The 17,200-nt window shown below is 39.2% G+C and overlaps 1 protein-coding gene across 4 annotated transcripts in view; it reads left to right on the forward strand.

Annotated features, from left to right (window-relative positions):
• KDM5B (lysine demethylase 5B) overlaps nt 1-17,200 on the forward strand; it is a 48,497-nt gene that overhangs the window by 19,703 nt on the left and 11,594 nt on the right. For 2 of the 4 annotated variants that reach the window (XM_028734726.2, XM_028734724.2), the window contains 12 exons: nt 1,249-1,351; nt 1,825-1,934; nt 3,029-3,187; nt 4,439-4,579; nt 5,790-5,948; nt 7,827-8,008; nt 8,229-8,391; nt 10,114-10,233; nt 10,886-11,080; nt 12,684-12,865; nt 14,484-14,608; nt 15,394-15,544. In XM_028734726.2, coding sequence (XP_028590559.2) covers nt 1,249-1,351; nt 1,825-1,934; nt 3,029-3,187; nt 4,439-4,579; nt 5,790-5,948; nt 7,827-8,008; nt 8,229-8,391; nt 10,114-10,233; nt 10,886-11,080; nt 12,684-12,865; nt 14,484-14,608; nt 15,394-15,544 — 1,790 coding nt within the window. The remainder of the gene's footprint in view (nt 1-1,248; nt 1,352-1,824; nt 1,935-3,028; nt 3,188-4,438; nt 4,580-5,789; nt 5,949-7,826; nt 8,009-8,228; nt 8,392-10,113; nt 10,234-10,885; nt 11,081-12,683; nt 12,866-14,483; nt 14,609-15,393; nt 15,545-17,200) is intronic. The other 2 variants (XM_028734727.2, XM_028734725.2) reach the window with 1 other exon arrangement.

A 17,200-nucleotide genomic window follows, 5' to 3' on the forward strand; every position in this document is an offset into this window, starting at 1 on the left:
TTTCTAAAATGCCATAATTCAAAGCCACAGAAGTACTTTATAAGTAGTTATTTTCCTTGCCAGAAATTAAACAGCAGTTCCAATATTTCCACATCATCGCTGCCTATGGTTCTGAGAAGCACATACAGTTTTATTTATGGACTGATGCAGACATACTCTTTAAGAGATTATGAGTGGGTTGTAGGATCACACTGCCTTCCCTTGTGGGAACAAATCTTTCAGCCTTAACCACAGTGAAGTCTTGTGTTGGCACTAACAGCAACTGGATAACCAGGGTTCCCATTTAACAAGGATTTGAAACTAGGGTCTAGATTTCACTAGCATTTCCTCATATTGTCTGAACCTGTTGACATCTTAAGTAATGCAGTTTATATTCATACAACATTTCTTATACACATTGGGGTTTAGAATCTCCTGTAGTCATCTATACAACAGCTCTGTAGAATATATGTCATAATTTCCACTTTTGAGTAAAGTGAGGCTGAGAAATGCTGACTATCCAGAAATCATGAGTCACGCACAATTTTGGTTGCCCTTGAAAACGGAAGGCCTTAAGCAACATAACATTCTTTTGAATTCCTACTAGAATCTAGTTTAGGAAAAATTTCCATTTGGGTGTCTTAGACTAAGTGTAGCATCCCTGAAGCTTTACAGTTCTCTGGAGAACCACCAAGATGACTTATCAATTGTCTGAATTGGTGTGGGTTTTTTTGTAATTTTAATCATATACTAGCACATCTGTTTTAAAGCAGCTGAATCTAAACTTTCTGAATAGTCTAGGATGCAGCTTTAGCCTGGATTGTGTGAATTGCCTTGACTTTGACTTAGGCATCCACCTACAGCTGTGCAGGAGCAATATCAGCACATGAAACTCCTACCTACTTTTAGTAGGGAACAAAATGTCTATGAATGGGACTTCATTCTTCTAGTTTATCAGTAAAATATTAATTGTAGGTGTTGGATACTTCAGGCAAACATTCCTCAGCATTGTCGTTACTGTGCTTCCATAAGAGAAAATGAAATGCCAGCAGTTGAGGAAGCAGTCATAAGCACTCCTTCCTTTTCACCTTTGCATAATCTTACTATTGTCATCAATAAGTTATGGGGCAGACTATACATTTGAACACATCCAAATAACTATTCCAGGAGCGGTCTACTGTTGCATATTATAAGCTCATGACAGGTAATTCTGTACTGAACAAAAAGGAAGAATAAATAAAGATTAAGCTTAATTCCCCTCCCTTCTAGGCTACTAATATTAAAACTGATTTGGAGGAAGCTACAGAAACCAAAACTCACAATTTGAGACGTAGAATGGGAACCACGCCTCCAAAGCTTGAGCCTGAAAGTGGTAAGTGTATCAATGGGGTGGGGTGGGGGGAATAAAATAGTAGGCATTTGCTTTTTAACATCCAAGTTATAGCTTGACCAGTATTCATTTGGATGTAGTATTTGCCAAAATTGTGGTGGCTTTGAAGCAAAATCTTTTATTTTAAAATAAAGCTTTGAAATTTATGAACTTGCTGAACTTTAACAAGAGAAAATTCATTGCTGAGACTGTTGGTTTTTTAAAATGTAACTTCTGTAAAAAAAAAATTAACAAATTGTAAGTAGGTGGTAGGCACCATCTTAGAAGAACCTATTCTCTTTCTCTTTGTTTTTACCTGACTTGCGGATTTAATAAATTAATAAATATTCACACAATTTAATCACTTAAGGATTCTTTAAGTGGGTGACAGCCCCATTTAAAATCTTTTAAAAGCATTTCTATTTTGTCTCAAACACTTTTGAGTAATATTTTCTAAATGTATTTTGCTGAATCAGATAAAGAGTCTCAAGGCCTTGTGAAACGGGAAACGGTTGAAAAAAAGCAACCCATCTGGGAAACAGAAAGAGAAAAACCAAAGGGACGTTCTAAGAAAAGCTTTAATGCAGTGAGTACTCTTCTCCCCCGCCCCCTTTAATGCTGATTGTAGAAAATTATGGGCTTGTAGTTTGAACTTAGTAGTCAGTAGAAAAAGAATTTCTTGGTATGTTGTATTGTGAAATACAGTGATGCAATACTTTTGATTCTTGGTTAAGATAGAAAAAATATGATGTGTTAACTGTAACATGTTTTTGCAAAAAGTTGATCCAAATGAGGTTCTACAATTACCTCATTCATTTAGAATGAGATCTCAATTTTGGCATTCAGCTGTCCAGTAGACATATGGCAAATTCCATCTGATATCTGTGTCATGTGCTCCATCTTGCTATGCAATGGGAAAGCTGCTTTTTCTGAAAAGCTGAGATGCAGGAAGCTTTGTAACTGTTACTGGATCCTTTTTCTCTTCTAGGAGACAGACTGACTGCATATTTCTTTATAGCAGCCACAGCTGAGATGATAAAATGAGGTGGCTCATGCATCCCATTATGCTCCTTGATGGAAGGGTGGGATAACTATTAGAAAATAAGGGTGTTTTTGATGGTAGCACACCATGTTTTCTTTACTCTTTTTTTCTATCCATCTATTCATAGATAACGCACTCCAAACAATTGGGACATTAATGGTGCAATCCAAACCTGGCCTGGCAGCAGTAGGGTTTAATGAAGTGGCAGGATGCTTCTGTATCCCTGCCACTCAAGCTGCCCAGGACTGAAGGTTGCACCAGTCCGGAGTCGGCACAGCTATCAGGCTTGGGCCCAGTGCCATCAAGTCACAGCAGTGAAGTCCTGGGGCAACACACCTGCTCCCCCAGAATGCCCTGTTTTGGAGCTTTCTGTGGAGTGCTGCTAGTAGGTTATACTTCTTCTCAAACATACAGTTCATGAATCTTCTCACCAGTTCAAAGGGCGTTTGGATCACAGTGCTTCTAGCTTGAGATGGTTGTAAGAATAAAGAAATGAAATGTGTTTCTGCATACACATGACATGCCTGCATCATATCTATCTGTCAAGTGTTTTCTTACCAAGAACCATGCATAGAAGTAAGCAAGGTAATGATGGGACCAATCCCCCATCCCTCACTTTGGCAATTTTTTTTGTACAGGTGGATTTGTATGTTTGTCTCTTGTGCGGCAGTGGTAATGATGAGGATCGTCTGCTCCTATGTGATGGCTGTGATGACAGTTACCATACCTTTTGCTTAATACCACCTCTTCATGATGTTCCCAAGGGGGACTGGAGATGCCCCCAATGCCTAGCTCAGGTAATAATAAAATATGGGTGAAATATTTCCCCCCTAGGGCTCACAAATATAAAAGGTCAGCACCCAAGTAGACTAATATACATTAAGCAAAATTTTGTTTTTCTTTGACTTCTACTCTACCTTGGAGGTCACTGAGTGGTATCCAAGTAATATGTCCCATCAACACAAGGGTTTCCAGAGGTACTATATCTGCACAAGTGGCCTGCGCCTTCCCCAGATCTGCTGTACAGGGTGTATGGAGGTGTGGGGGGAGGAGTTCTGTTGCACAAGTAGTAATCCAAGTAGTAATCCTTCTTCTGATGGGACTGCAACTTAAAGCTACTCTGGAGACAAATCCACTGTTGTACACCTTCATCCTACCCAACCCCATGGTGCAATTACTCATTCAGTATAAGAGTTTGTTTAGATTCAGCATACTCCTAGAGCCCCAGACCCTTCTTATCATTCAACATAGGGTTCTGGTGGCTCCATTGTTCCTCCTGGAAACAATTTAAGATTCTTCTCATCACAGGGCACCCACACATATCTAATATAGTGTGTGTCTGCCTGGGTCTTGTTACAAAACCCCTTCCAATACTGTCCTGTATTTATGAAGTTAATTTCACTCCTCTTATCAGTAGCTTTCCCACTTACCTTTTAGGCAGTTCCCTCTTCAAGGTAATTTATGGGTCTGGGATGTTAAGAGTGGCCTTCTACTATTAACTTTCAAAGTCAGTTGCTCTGTGTCCTGGTCCAGCCTCATTCTCTCCACACACACCCCGGCCACACTCTTTTATATTGTCAGAAGGGTACAGAATATGTGCATGCTTGACATCTTTTCTTACTCAGGTGATTTGTTTTACCACTATGCTAAATGTACACTGCCACCATGCTGCACTCCATCCAGTTATGGTCAGTTTTTAATACATGCCTCACAGGGACCTTTGGTTTAGATAATTAGATGTGAGTGATTGAACCCTGTGACCCAGGATTGATGGGAAGCTCCCACTGTCAGCCCTCTGTCCCCCAAACTGCCAATGAGCATTCTCCCCAATGGTTTGTACTCATTTTGAGAAAAAGGTGGTGGGGCTTTTGAAGAGCACCATCTACATTTCTCTACTCCTTGTTTATCCATGTAGTGTAACCTGCAATTCCTTTTGTCAACCTGTAAAAATGGATCCATGCTACTCCATCTTAGATGAAGCCCATTTTGTTGTTTGTTTAAAAAAATACTTGCTTTGTGTATGGTATGTTTTCTCTTTGTTAATTCAGTGCTGTATTTTAATTACACAGGAGTGTAATAAACCACAAGAAGCATTTGGTTTTGAACAGGCAGCACGAGACTACACACTTCGCACATTTGGAGAAATGGCAGATGCCTTCAAGTCAGATTATTTCAATATGCCAGTGCATGTATGTTCACACTTCTAATGAGTCTGTTAACTTGGGTTTCATTATTGGGTTTATTAAAATTTGCATTTGGGGGAAACTCTTGTGTTGGTATCTAGAAAACAAAAATGGAGAATTTAGTTTTGAATTTGGAGTGGGAAACTAAACGCTGGCAGTAGGGTTTCTATCTCATCCTTATAAAGTGGGTGGCAATGCGATTATTTATAAGACAGAATGGCAGCTGTTTCCCATTTGGTTTTTTACGTGATAAAGTTGAAGATTCAGAATTGACACTCTGGGCAGAACCAGTGTGGGGAAGGAGTTAAGGTGTTGAGAGATTCTTGCTTCCCTCTCCCACTGCTATCCTGGCATTTTAAAGGAGTTCAGTGTAACTTACATTTTAATGAACAGGTGGCTACTTTAACAACTTGACGGCCCCAGAAAGGATTTATATCCTGCTTGGTACTTATTTATTTGCCATGACACTTCCATAAGCTAAGTCCTTTGGTATTAGTTACTACCTGACAAACTTGTCTTGTCACTTTTTCTAATGTTTCCTCTAGCATTTATTCTGATTTAATGCATTTGTTAAAAGGGTTTAACACTGAGTTGTGGAGTACAATATATTCTAACAGTACCAGTGTAAATAATAAAAAAAATTTACTGTCTCCCTAAAACTGCATGTGTTTGTAGTAACAGAAAGCAAGTACTGACCACTGCAAAATGTTGAAATGACCAGTGATACTTGCATGCATGTATAATTCTTATTGATGCCCATTAGAGACTATTAAATCTATGACCCTAGGAATAGAATTTCCCCAACCTAAAATATTTTAACTATTAACCTGAGATACCTGAATCATCCACTGGTCCATCTCATCTTTCTCATTGGCATGTCTATTCATGCAAGGACCCCCAAGTTTCTTTCTATGTCTCACTTCAACTGGTCCAGGGAAAGTATGAAAGTGGTATTTTCCTTTGTTTTCATAGTTTTCACCACTAAAGTGCACTTCTAGTTCCTTTCTAGCTCTCATTTCATTGTGGCCTCTCCTAGTTATATTTGCAGCATACCTGCTACATTCCCCCTGTTTTTTGATAGGGGGTGGCATTCTGTGTTAGGGATAGTAACACTTAACCCTCACCACCTCACAATTCCGTTTCGGCCCTTTATATTTATAACATGCTGCTGTTTTATTTTTTGTTAGTGAGTAACTTTTACCTGCCTCTTGTTCAGATGGTTCCTACAGAATTGGTTGAGAAAGAGTTTTGGCGTCTTGTTAGCACAATTGAAGAGGATGTTACAGTGGAATATGGTGCTGATATTGCTTCAAAGGAGTTTGGCAGTGGGTTTCCTGTGAGAGGTGGGAAAATCAAATTAAAACCAGAAGAAGAGGTAAGATTTGATTATTAACTTATATTTGGCATGTAGGCTGTTTAGAAACATATATAAAATTTCATGGATTCAAAGTAAGAAATGAGCAACTCGGACTGGCCTCAGCCTTTTGGCGGTTTCTCTGCTTGTGAATTAGGTGGTTGTTATGGTATTTTTCAGTTCCAAAATGGCCATCTTGCTGATTCTCCAAGAGGAGGGAGGAAAGCACTTTGCTATCACTTTAGACGTGAATGAGATTCTGGAACAACAATATACTCCCCCAGATCAAGCACTTCCTTTCCAATGTGGTAAAATAAGCCAAAAATATCCCAGATGGGAATAATTTGAAGCCAATTACTTAGCTGCTCAGAGTTTCTATGCTTATTTCAACCATGGAAGCTTTTAAACTAGCTATTTAGTCCAAAATCACAATCTTTTGTTCACATACTATATTTTTAACAAATCATCCAGATGATTTGGCCATCAAATGATTGTTGTTTTGGCTTTGTCTTGTTTGTCTCTCATTCCTTTTTGGAGCACATAAATTCCAACTATTGCAAGGGGAGGGAATCAGAAGACCATTGTAGCCCTGGTGTATATCACCTTTGTCCTACAGTCCCATACCTCCCTTCATTACATTTCTAGCCCAGGTTTCCCACCCACCCTTCCTTGTTGCACTGGAATAGAATTACTGTCATAATTCCACCCGACCCCCTGCCCTTAGACTCCAATTTGAAGGAAGAGGACTTTGTGTGGCATAAAGCTGGGGAGGTTTGCAAAACAGTGAAATACCTTTTGCAAATGATTCAAAGACACTATGAAATCCCCCTCCTTTCTCTGATTCATATGGCACTGGAGTTAGTGGAACACCCTCCCATCAGATGTCAAGGAAATAAACAACTATCTGACTTTTAGAAGACATCTGAAGGCAGCCCTGTTTATAGAAGTTTTTAATGTTTAATGTTTTATCGTGTTTTTAATATTCTGTTGGGAGCCACCCAGAGTGACTGGGGAAACCCAGTCAGATGGGCAGGGTATAAATAATAATATTATTTGTTTGTTTCTTGAAATCAGTGAGAGGTCCTGCTGCTTTTCAAGGCTGAGAAGGGAAGATCTCGCTCTCTCTTGCACTGGGCTGTGATGGAAAGCAGCAGGATCTCTTGTTGCTTTCTGATTTCTGCAGCTTCATGTGAGTTAGAAAAGGCAGGGGGAAATCCATGCCATCTGCACTGAGAGACATTTTACTGTTCTGATGTTCAGCACATCAAGGAAATGTGGGAGGGAGGAGTAATCCAGGGTGGGAAAACCTGTGGCTCTCCTGATGTTATCGGATTCCCATCAGCCTCAGTCAGTATGGCTAGTGGCCTGGGATTATGGGAGTTGGAGTCCAGAGAACCACAAATTCCCTGCTCCTGGATGAACCCTTCTTGCATCCCCTTCTCTTCATAAGTTCTGTAAAATTACAGTTGTGTGTGGACATCCACATGTACCCATCTTCATTTGGCCCTTCAGCATACGGGTGAGCATTCCTGGATGCTAATGGAAATGAAGCAACAGTATTAACTGCAGTATGGAACCATTATTTTTATTTTATTTTACAGCTGAGAATTATACCTCAGCAATGCTAAGACATCCTATTTTCAAGCAGCCCAGGTGATCTGTAATACATGTATTAGGACACAAGTGCAATAAGAACTTAATAGGAATATAAATTTATTTTACTGGAAAAGCTAATGTTAAAGCAATAGCTAGACTTCGTGTGGTAAAGTACCCATGCAATATTCTGTGGCATTTTTTTAAAGTTATCAAATTAGAAAAATGTCCTCCTCAAATAGAAAACTGCTTTTTAAATGTGGTTTGTGTTAAACCTGTGGACTCTCCCATTTGCTTTGCTTTCAGGAGTATCTTGATAGTGGATGGAATTTGAACAATATGCCTGTGATGGAACAGTCTGTACTTGCTCACATCACTGCAGATATATGTGGAATGAAGTTGCCTTGGCTATATGTAGGGATGTGCTTTTCTTCATTTTGCTGGCATATTGAGGACCACTGGAGCTATTCCATCAACTATCTGCACTGGTGAGTTTATAGGGAATGGAACATATAGATATGTTTGTGCAACCTGATATATATAGGTCACCAGACTAAATTATAATGTTTCCTTTCCTTTTAACATTAATATCTAGGTATTTGTATCTCTGCATACCTAAATTGTCTCCCCACTTATAGGACATAATTATGATCCTAAAACCTGCAAATGGTTGATTATTGTAGTTTATCTGCTTTTTTATGTTTGCAGGGGGGAGCCTAAAACATGGTATGGAGCCCCAGGATATGCAGCTGAGCAACTGGAAGATGTAATGAAGAAGTTGGCTCCTGAGCTATTTGAATCTCAGCCAGACCTTTTACACCAGCTGGTTACAATTATGAATCCCAATACATTAATGTCTCATGGTGTGCCTGTATGTCATTGAGCTTTTGTTTTCACCCCTACCCCTTCCAGTGCAAAGTTCATAGCTTAAGCAGTTGTTTTGTAGTACCTGACAAACTTCAAGCTTTTTTGCAAACACTAATAGTTGTGATGTTTCATGAGGTATAGCTATAGAAAGAGCAATACTGTCCTTGCTTCTCAATAATTAATTTGAAACTATCAAAACCAATTTTTGTTTGCTGTTCCAAGCTCCTATTGTGCACAAAAAATGAGCACAATTCCACAGTGGAAGATTATTAATTCCTTTGTTACACTTTGCTTGCTTTTTGTGCAAATTAGTCTCCAGGTAGGAATTCTGTGACTGTAAAATGATGTAATGATTTTTATTCAAGGGCACTATTTTGGAGTAATTCCTATAAAGGAATAAAGGTGGAAAGTTACATCAGAATGCAAAATATAAACGGAAAGAGTTATTATTAGTTTTTCTTCTCCTCTCCCTCTCCTTCTCCCAATACTACAAAGCTTTAAAGGTGACTTGCAGAAGTAAGATATAAACATTCTATGCAACAAAACATCTGTGTGGATAATACTGAGCTAGATGGACCAGCGGTCTGGCTTAATGTGAAGATGGAAGCATCCTTATAACAGTGATTATATACCAATTATGAGCTATTGAAATCCCCCTTCCCCTGCTGCAACAGTAAGATAACCATTACAATATGGAGCTAACAAAACTCTTCAGGTAGCAAGAGAAAACATTTTACAATAAAATGCCGAGGAGTCTTGGCCTGGTGCCAAAAGATGTGGAGTTATGGGTTGTTTACATACCACTTTTTGGCTCAAAACCCCCCAAAGCAGTGAATGACATAGTAGTACAAAAGAAATATACAAAAGGTAAATCAAAACAATATAAAATAGCTAAAGCACCAAACTCTCCTGATCACATTTGAGAGTTGCATTCATGTTTTCGCCACAAAAGCAGCTCCACAGCATTACGCATCCCATTTAATTTGCATCATCTTGTGCAGCACCAGTAGCATGCTGTCACTGGAAAACAGGTTGTAGGCTGGGTAAAACAGGTTGTGTCCAACTTGGTTTTACTCGTAGCAGAGACATTGATTAGTTACTTGAACGTTCTCTTTGTACTATTACAAAACTTTAATAAATATGTTTAAATAAAAAAGAGCAAACCTGTTGCAATGACTAGCTCTGGGCTAGTCATGTTCATTAATTTCAGTGGCTCTGCGCTGAGTAAAAGCTTAGTTGAATAGCTTCCTTAATATTTAGCCCCTTTATGTTTGCCAACATAATGTGACAGGGAGCGTATTAGAGTTAGAGGCTGAGTCACCTGGATAATTGAACCCCTCAGTATCCATGGGTTTCGACAGCTGTCCCACTTTGCGAACAGCAGTGACTTCTTTCTGATGATGATGATGATGATGGCTGTCATCATAGATAGCTTGAAAAAAAGGCTTGGACAAACTCACAGGATATTTCTATCAGCACCAAATATATTTGATAGGTAAATGTACAGAAGCAGTCCATACTCCTGGATACCAGATGGTGGGGACAAAGAACATGGAGGGTTGTTTCTCCCTTTACACCACATTTATGGGTTTCTTGGATGCAAATGATTAACTATGGTTAGAATCCAAATGGATGCTTGGTCTGATCTAGATGGCTTTTTAAAAGATTCCTAAAAATTCTAAATTTTCAACTTCAGCATTTTCTGGTTTGCTTTGCTTTGCCATAGATTTACCGTACCAACCAGTGTGCTGGTGAATTTGTGATTACGTTTCCAAGAGCCTATCATAGTGGCTTTAATCAAGGTTTCAACTTTGCTGAAGCTGTTAATTTTTGCACTGTTGACTGGGTAAGTTTTCCATTTTATTGCCATCTTGTTGGAAAGCATATTCTGAAATTTGAAGGTGTGGCCATTGTTTCCTTTAACCTTCAAAACACTTCTGTGAGTTGGATCACAGTGTGGATAGCATGAGTTTTATTCTTTTTTTAGAATATGAAATCCGGTTTTAAAAGATCTTGCTGTATTCTTTGGACACCTTGTCATCATCTCACCTTAAGAAGCAAACGAATGTTATACATTTTGTTTCTGGTTCAAAATTTTGTACCAGGGCTTCATTGTGCATATAGCATTCTTGACTGCCGAGATCTTCCAATCCACTGAATCCACTGAAGTAAAATGGATATATCTCTGCCGATGTATTCCAAATTGTGTGAATGGTTGAAACATTTCAGCTGGAAGTGTGCTGTCAAGTTTCTGGTTATGCTTCAGTTTTGTACAATCTTAATTAGCATTGAATTCCTTTCTGCAGAGAATGGTTTTAAATATTTATTTGTACAGGGTCCTAGAATGGGCTGTGCTTACCTTGTTTATTCTGGATCAAGTGGACTGCATTAATTTAATATTTTGGCCAGTGATGTATTGGCAAGAACCTGTTGCTTTATACAGCTTCACCTCTCCTGAGAACATTAAGAAAATACGTTTATTGTATTTTTTCTTCTAGTTGCCATTGGGACGTCAATGTGTGGAGCACTATCGCTTATTAAACCGCTATTGTGTGTTTTCTCATGATGAAATGATATGCAGAATGGCTGCCAAAGCAGAGACTCTTGATGTAGTAGTAGCATCTACTGTTGAGAAAGACATGGCTATTATGATTGAAGATGAAAAGGCTTTACGGGAGGCTGTGTGTAAACTGGTATGTTTTATGAAGTTAAGCGATTAGCAGTGAAATTGTCTCAAAGCAAGCAGCTCAGTGGTAGCCACCTACTTTGCTTGCAGGTCTCTCCGAGCAGGCCATCTCAGAGCCCTGGGCCACTTACAACTTTTCATGCCCCCTAGCCAGTGGTGGCTTGCTTCTGAGATCCACTGAGCTCCATGGGAATTGCTCTCTGATAAGTATGTACAAGATTGCAGCCTGAAACCGCTAGTGTTAAAGGTGCCATACAAGGGCCCCCATGAACTTCCAAGCTATGGGGAATTTTTTTCCCCTCCCAAGTTATTCACTTCAATACTTAAAGTGGTGTTGAATATTGAGTGGAATGGGACTTGGGAGATAAAGGGTTAAAAACACTGCTCAGATGGATGAGACCTCCTGGCCATAGCAGTACTTTTGGACTGAGTGACTGAGTTGTGCAGAGAGTTGATAGGCCAGTGAACAGGAGCTGGAGAAGGTCCTCCTGGAGAATACACACTTCTCTCAGAGTTTAAATTGGTTGTGGAAGGATATATGGAACTGGAAAAAATGTGCCTTTGTGATTTTTTGGGGGTGTTAAAAAGCACTTGGTGTTTTAAGCCCTGGTTGCCCTAACAGCTCCACTGCCCCAGCCATAATAACTATGAAACATGACAACAAACAAAAACAAAATAAGGAACCACAACAAAAAAATAGACATATTTTGATTTTTTTTAAATTTAGGCTTTTCTACCCTTTTCCTGTGGAAATGCATAAATTACTGAGGTAAAATGGTACTTTCATGTAATATGGCAGTTGATATTAAGCAAATGACAGAAATCCATATCAGTTAAACAAAAATGGTGTCTTTTAGCAAATCATCCATTTGTTTAAATTTGCATTTCTAAGCTGGGAGGGTGTGTCGCAATCTGGTCCAATGTATATAAAAACAAGTTGTGAAACTTATCAAATTCCCCCAAAATAACAAGTGTTGAATTAAATTTGAGGCTTCCTTTGAACTTGAGTCCTCGGGGCAAATGGCCCTCTTAGGTCCCTCTCTCTTTGGCCCTGCTTCCAGGTTCAATGTCAGCATCTCTAGGTATGGCAGGGAATGTCCCTTCTCTCAAACATGCCAACCAGTAATGAGGTAGATGGATCAATGTTCTGACTCTGCATAAGGCAGCTTCCTAAATTTCTATGTCCTGTACTCTCAACTAGCAAGGAGAGAGATTCCTACTTCTATTCCTTGCATGGTAGCTGCCTCATGAATAGTCCGTATTAGAAAAAACAATCAGAATGTTTGGTCGTTAATGGAGGTAACATTTATTTTTTTGAAAAGTTTTATTGTTTGTTTACTAACTTTGGTAAGGTAATTAATGTCTTAACTGTTTAACTTCACTATTTAAAATCCTCAATTCCAAAAAATAATAATTGTTGATAATCTACATGATGGGGTAATTTACTCATAAATGTACAGTTTACATGCAGTGAATCGGTTTATTTTTATGGAAAGTAGCTATGCCTGAATCTCTCAGGATGGTACGTTGCCATTCTTGAAATTTACTTACATCCATGAATTGTTTTGTTTTTACTGTCCTATGAAGTGAATGACTGTTGATTATTACAGGGGGTTACTGATTTAGAGAGAGTGAATTTGGAAATATTGCCCGATGATGAACGACAGTGCATAAAGTGTAAAACCACTTGTTACATGTCTGCAGTCTACTGTTCTTGTAATCCTGACTTATTGGCATGCCTGTATCATGTAGAGGACCTCTGCACATGTCCCGCTTATAAATACAAAATGGGGTAAGATTTTGTTTGCAAAATCTATTCTGAGGAATAGAAATGTTTCTCTTAAAGTATAATTGCATTTCTTTTTCCTGCTTTTGCTGAATATTGTGTGTAATAAAAGACTGCATCTTAGAAGCTCAAACAACAAATTTTGTTTGGTTTATTATCACAGCCTATAATAGGTTAGATTTTTAAATAAACAGCAACAGATCATAGTTGTATATAGGAGGGAGGGAAGTTACATAGCTTTTTTGGGGTAGTTCTAGGTGAATTCTTTGCATTTTCAGTTTCATTTGGGGACAGGCAGTGTATCTTTTGGATTTGCTCCCCCCTCAGTGTTTAGCTAATAAATACCTTAATATTGTAATACATTATTTTGGAAGTAGCTGTTGGATTGAAAAAATGATATGCTTGGTCCTTTCTATCTTATGTGACTTAAGTTATGTATACCTTTTCTATGTAGTTGATTTTATGACTTCCTTCCCAAGTTTTCCCCATCCTTATTGCTCTAAAATACTGTATCTCTGAAAAGCAGGTACAAACTACCAGGAAGTGTTTCCATGCTGCTGTTTGCCACTGTGTATGTTATTTGGGGGGGGGGTGTATTATATAGACATGGTTGTGTTACAGACCTGTTGCTGCGGCTATCACACTTCAGGTTTTTTCAGGCTATCACACTTCAGCCCTGCCATTTGATTTACCTGTTATCCCTTCCTTCTAAAGCAGGGGTTGAGGAGAAATTTAAAGAGTAGAGTGATGCATCATCTCTGGAGGAGGAAAAACTTAAACATGTAGCAGAGTTTTCAAAAAATAGACCAGAGGCAATTGTACTTCATCCAGTAGAGCTTTACTTGCTACTGAAGGCAAATGGCCATAATCTCATTTGCATGGAATAATAATAATTTTATTATTTATACCCCACCCATCTGGCTGGGTTTCCCCAGCCACTCTGGGTGGCTTACAGCACATATAAAAACATAGTAGAATGTCAGACATTAAAAAAATTCCTGCTACAGGGCTGCCTTCAGATGTCTTCTAAAAGTTGTATGGTTCTTTATCTCTTTGACATCTGATGGGAGGGTGTTCCACAGGGAGGGCAAATCCCTCCCCATCCCATTGTTTTCGGAATCACTTCTCCACAACTGTCTGGACCTTTGGACCACTTCTGTGGCCTGAAGTAACTCTTAATGAGAGAAGAATAGATGGGGGAAACTACAGGCAAGTTCAGTTCCCTGTCTTCCTGCACTTTAAAACTTGTCCTTCCCCATAGGGAATTGACAGAATGTGTCAACCCCACATCTTTTCTCCTTTCCTTTTCCTCCCCCAACAATTAGTAAATAAAAATGTGTCAATATGACATAACTGCATCACAGGCTCAGTGATCCCCAGTTCACATTATTGAATTCTGGCTGTGGAGGTGGGGAAGCTTTAAAACACAGTGACATTGCTTCATTCATTTTTGTTTCTTAGCTGTTAGAAAGGGGAGAAGTGAGGCTGCTACCTTTGGCAGTGGCTACAGTCTCCCTAACATTTCGGCATACTGTGCAGATTGTAGTGGAATAGTACATGCCAAAATGCTTCACTTAGAATTTCAAATTTGCAAGTATTTATTGAAATTCTGTACTATTTCCAGATATCGTTACACATTAGATGAACTCTATCCAATGATGAATGCACTTAAGCTGCGGGCTGAATCCTACAATGAATGGGCTTCTAATGTAAATGAAGCTTTGGAGGCAAAAGTTAACAATAAAAAAAGTATGTATCTTTACCTTTTTGTTTTGTGCTATGACTACATATTGTCAAATGTTGTTATTAGTTTGATATTATCAGGCTGTTATTTATCACATGTATCCAGAAATTCCACTAGGTTCAGTGATACTTACTTTCCACTAAATGTACATATGACTGCAGCCTAGTTCTGTATAGGTTGAAGATGAGCAACCTCATCTGTTACCAAGCCAGGTTCAAGCTTTTTGTATTAATTTACAAAGCCCGGAACAACTTAGGTCCAGGGTACCCCAGAACTCTCCTGAACCCTTTCCCCCCAGCTCAGTCACTGAAATCAACTGCAGGAATGCCATTGGTCGTTCCCCAAGTTAATGAAGGCTCATTTCACAAATATCAAAGGCCCAATCCTGTGGAATACTCTGCTAATAGAGATTCACCAGGCCATGTAGGCAACTAAGAATACATTTTTCCACAGTGTTTAATTAATGTCTGTTTTATACTTTTTATATGGTTTTTATTGCTGTAAACTGCTTTGATATACCGTATTTTGCCGTGTATAAGACTAGGTTTTTTCCTAAAAAATAATGTCAAAAATTAGGCGTTTTATAAATCTGGGTCCCCCAAATCTGGGTCTTATACATGGGGGCATCTTATAGACAGAAAAATATGGGATATATTTTTAAGACTTTGCAGTATTTAAAATAAGTAAGTAAGTAAGTAAGTAAGTAAGTATAATAGTTTACTATAAAAGTACAGACCCAAAATAGTGCACTTTACTATTCTAATTACCAAAAATTTTGGTTCTCCCAAAGGTCTCATGAATTTCAAAGCTTTAATTGAAGAATCTGAAATGAGGAAGTTTCCAGACAATGATTTGCTGCGACACCTTCGTTTAGTTACTCAGGATGCAGAGAAATGTGCCTCAGTTGCACAACAGCTTCTTAATGGCAAACGGCAAACTAGGTATGTTTAATATGTGTTTTGTAGCTTGATTTCAAATTCCCACGGGGTTTATTAGGAAAACTTGCTTCATGTCTTTAAATTATTGTGAGTGTTTAAACATTTTTTGCTTCTAAAAATGCTGAATACAACCCTACAGTATAAAGTGCTGAAAATAGCTAAATTACCTATATTTTTATTGAGGTTAAATGTGAATAGAAACGTGCATATCTGTGCTTGGCATCATCAGTTACTATGATGATGGGCATTAAAGATAAAGGGGCCCCTGACCATTAGGTCCAGTCGTGACCGACTCTGGGGTTGTGCGCTCATCTCGCTCTATAGGCCGAGGGAGCCAGCATTTGTCCGCAGACAGCTTTTGGGTCATGTGGCCAGCATGTCTAAGCTGCTTCTGGCGAACCAGAGCAGCACACGGAAACGCCGTTTACCTTCCCGCCAGAGCGGTACCTATTTATCTACTTGCACTTTGACGTGCTTTCGAACTGCTAGGTTGGCAGGAGCAGGGATCGAGCAACGGGAGCTCACCCCGTCGTGGGGATTTGAACCGCCGACCATCTGATCGGCAAACCCTAGGCTCTGTGGTTTAACCCACAGTGCCACCCTCATTGGTGATGGGCATTACGTGGAGCTATAAGAGAGCTGAGCAATGTTCAATTTCCCTTTGGGAGGCGTGCATGTTTGCAGCAAATAACATAATGAAGTAATTGTTTGTTCATTCTGCTGTTCTCAGATAGCCACATTGACCTAATTAATAGGAAATGGCTGCAGACATTCCTGCATCATCAAAGGAACCTTGGTGGCAATCTCCCATATCTTGACGGGAGGGGTGCTGGCAGGAACAGAGTGTAACTTTCTTAGGCTTCTTTTAACAATGGTAAACACCAGAGGAGATTAGAAGGAGCAAAACAGGAGTGGGAAAAGACACAGAGGCAAGCATCACATGGTGCTGAAGAAAATACTTTCTTTCAAAATCACTCAAGTTTTCTATTTTTACACTTAATGTATTTTGAGTGCACCAGTTCTTTCAGTAACTGTAGCAGCTTCTCAGTTTTTGAATGAGGAATTTATGTTTGGTGTGGCGGTAGACAATTGGAATGAGCATGGTAAGCAGTAAGATGGCCAACAGAGACACCAAATTATTCAAGGTAGTAAAAATAAAAGATATGTCTCCTAACTGGGGATTAAAATGGGAAATACAGCTCAGTGCATGTAAGTGTAAAGTAACGCACATTGGCACTAAGTAAAACGTGACCAGTGATGTCAGCTGATGGGCGGTTGGACGTGGTTTAGAGAAAACGGCCTTGCAGACCAGTTTTAACTCAGTAGTGTACCAGGTTTGGCCTGCAAACTGGATGTTCTCCACCTCTAGTGTACAGAAAGTGGAGAGATGTCATCCAGTGAAGCTAAATGATGGGAGGTTCAAGACAGATAAAAGGGAGTGCTTCATATAGCTAAACCTTGGAATTCACTATTGCAGGATCTGAGGGTGTCCATCACTTTAGCTTTTTAAGGAGATTAGGCAGATTCATAGACAACAAGACTAGCAATGGCTAGTATTCATGGCTGCATGCTGTCTGCAGGTTCCAAGGGTGGCATGCCTCTAAATATTAATAATTGTGGGGTAACAGTGGCTGAGAACTTTCCCCATGATGTCCTCCT

This window comes from Podarcis muralis, chromosome 5, assembly GCF_964188315.1.
Source record: "Podarcis muralis chromosome 5, rPodMur119.hap1.1, whole genome shotgun sequence".
Lineage (NCBI taxonomy): Eukaryota > Metazoa > Chordata > Lepidosauria > Squamata > Lacertidae > Podarcis > Podarcis muralis.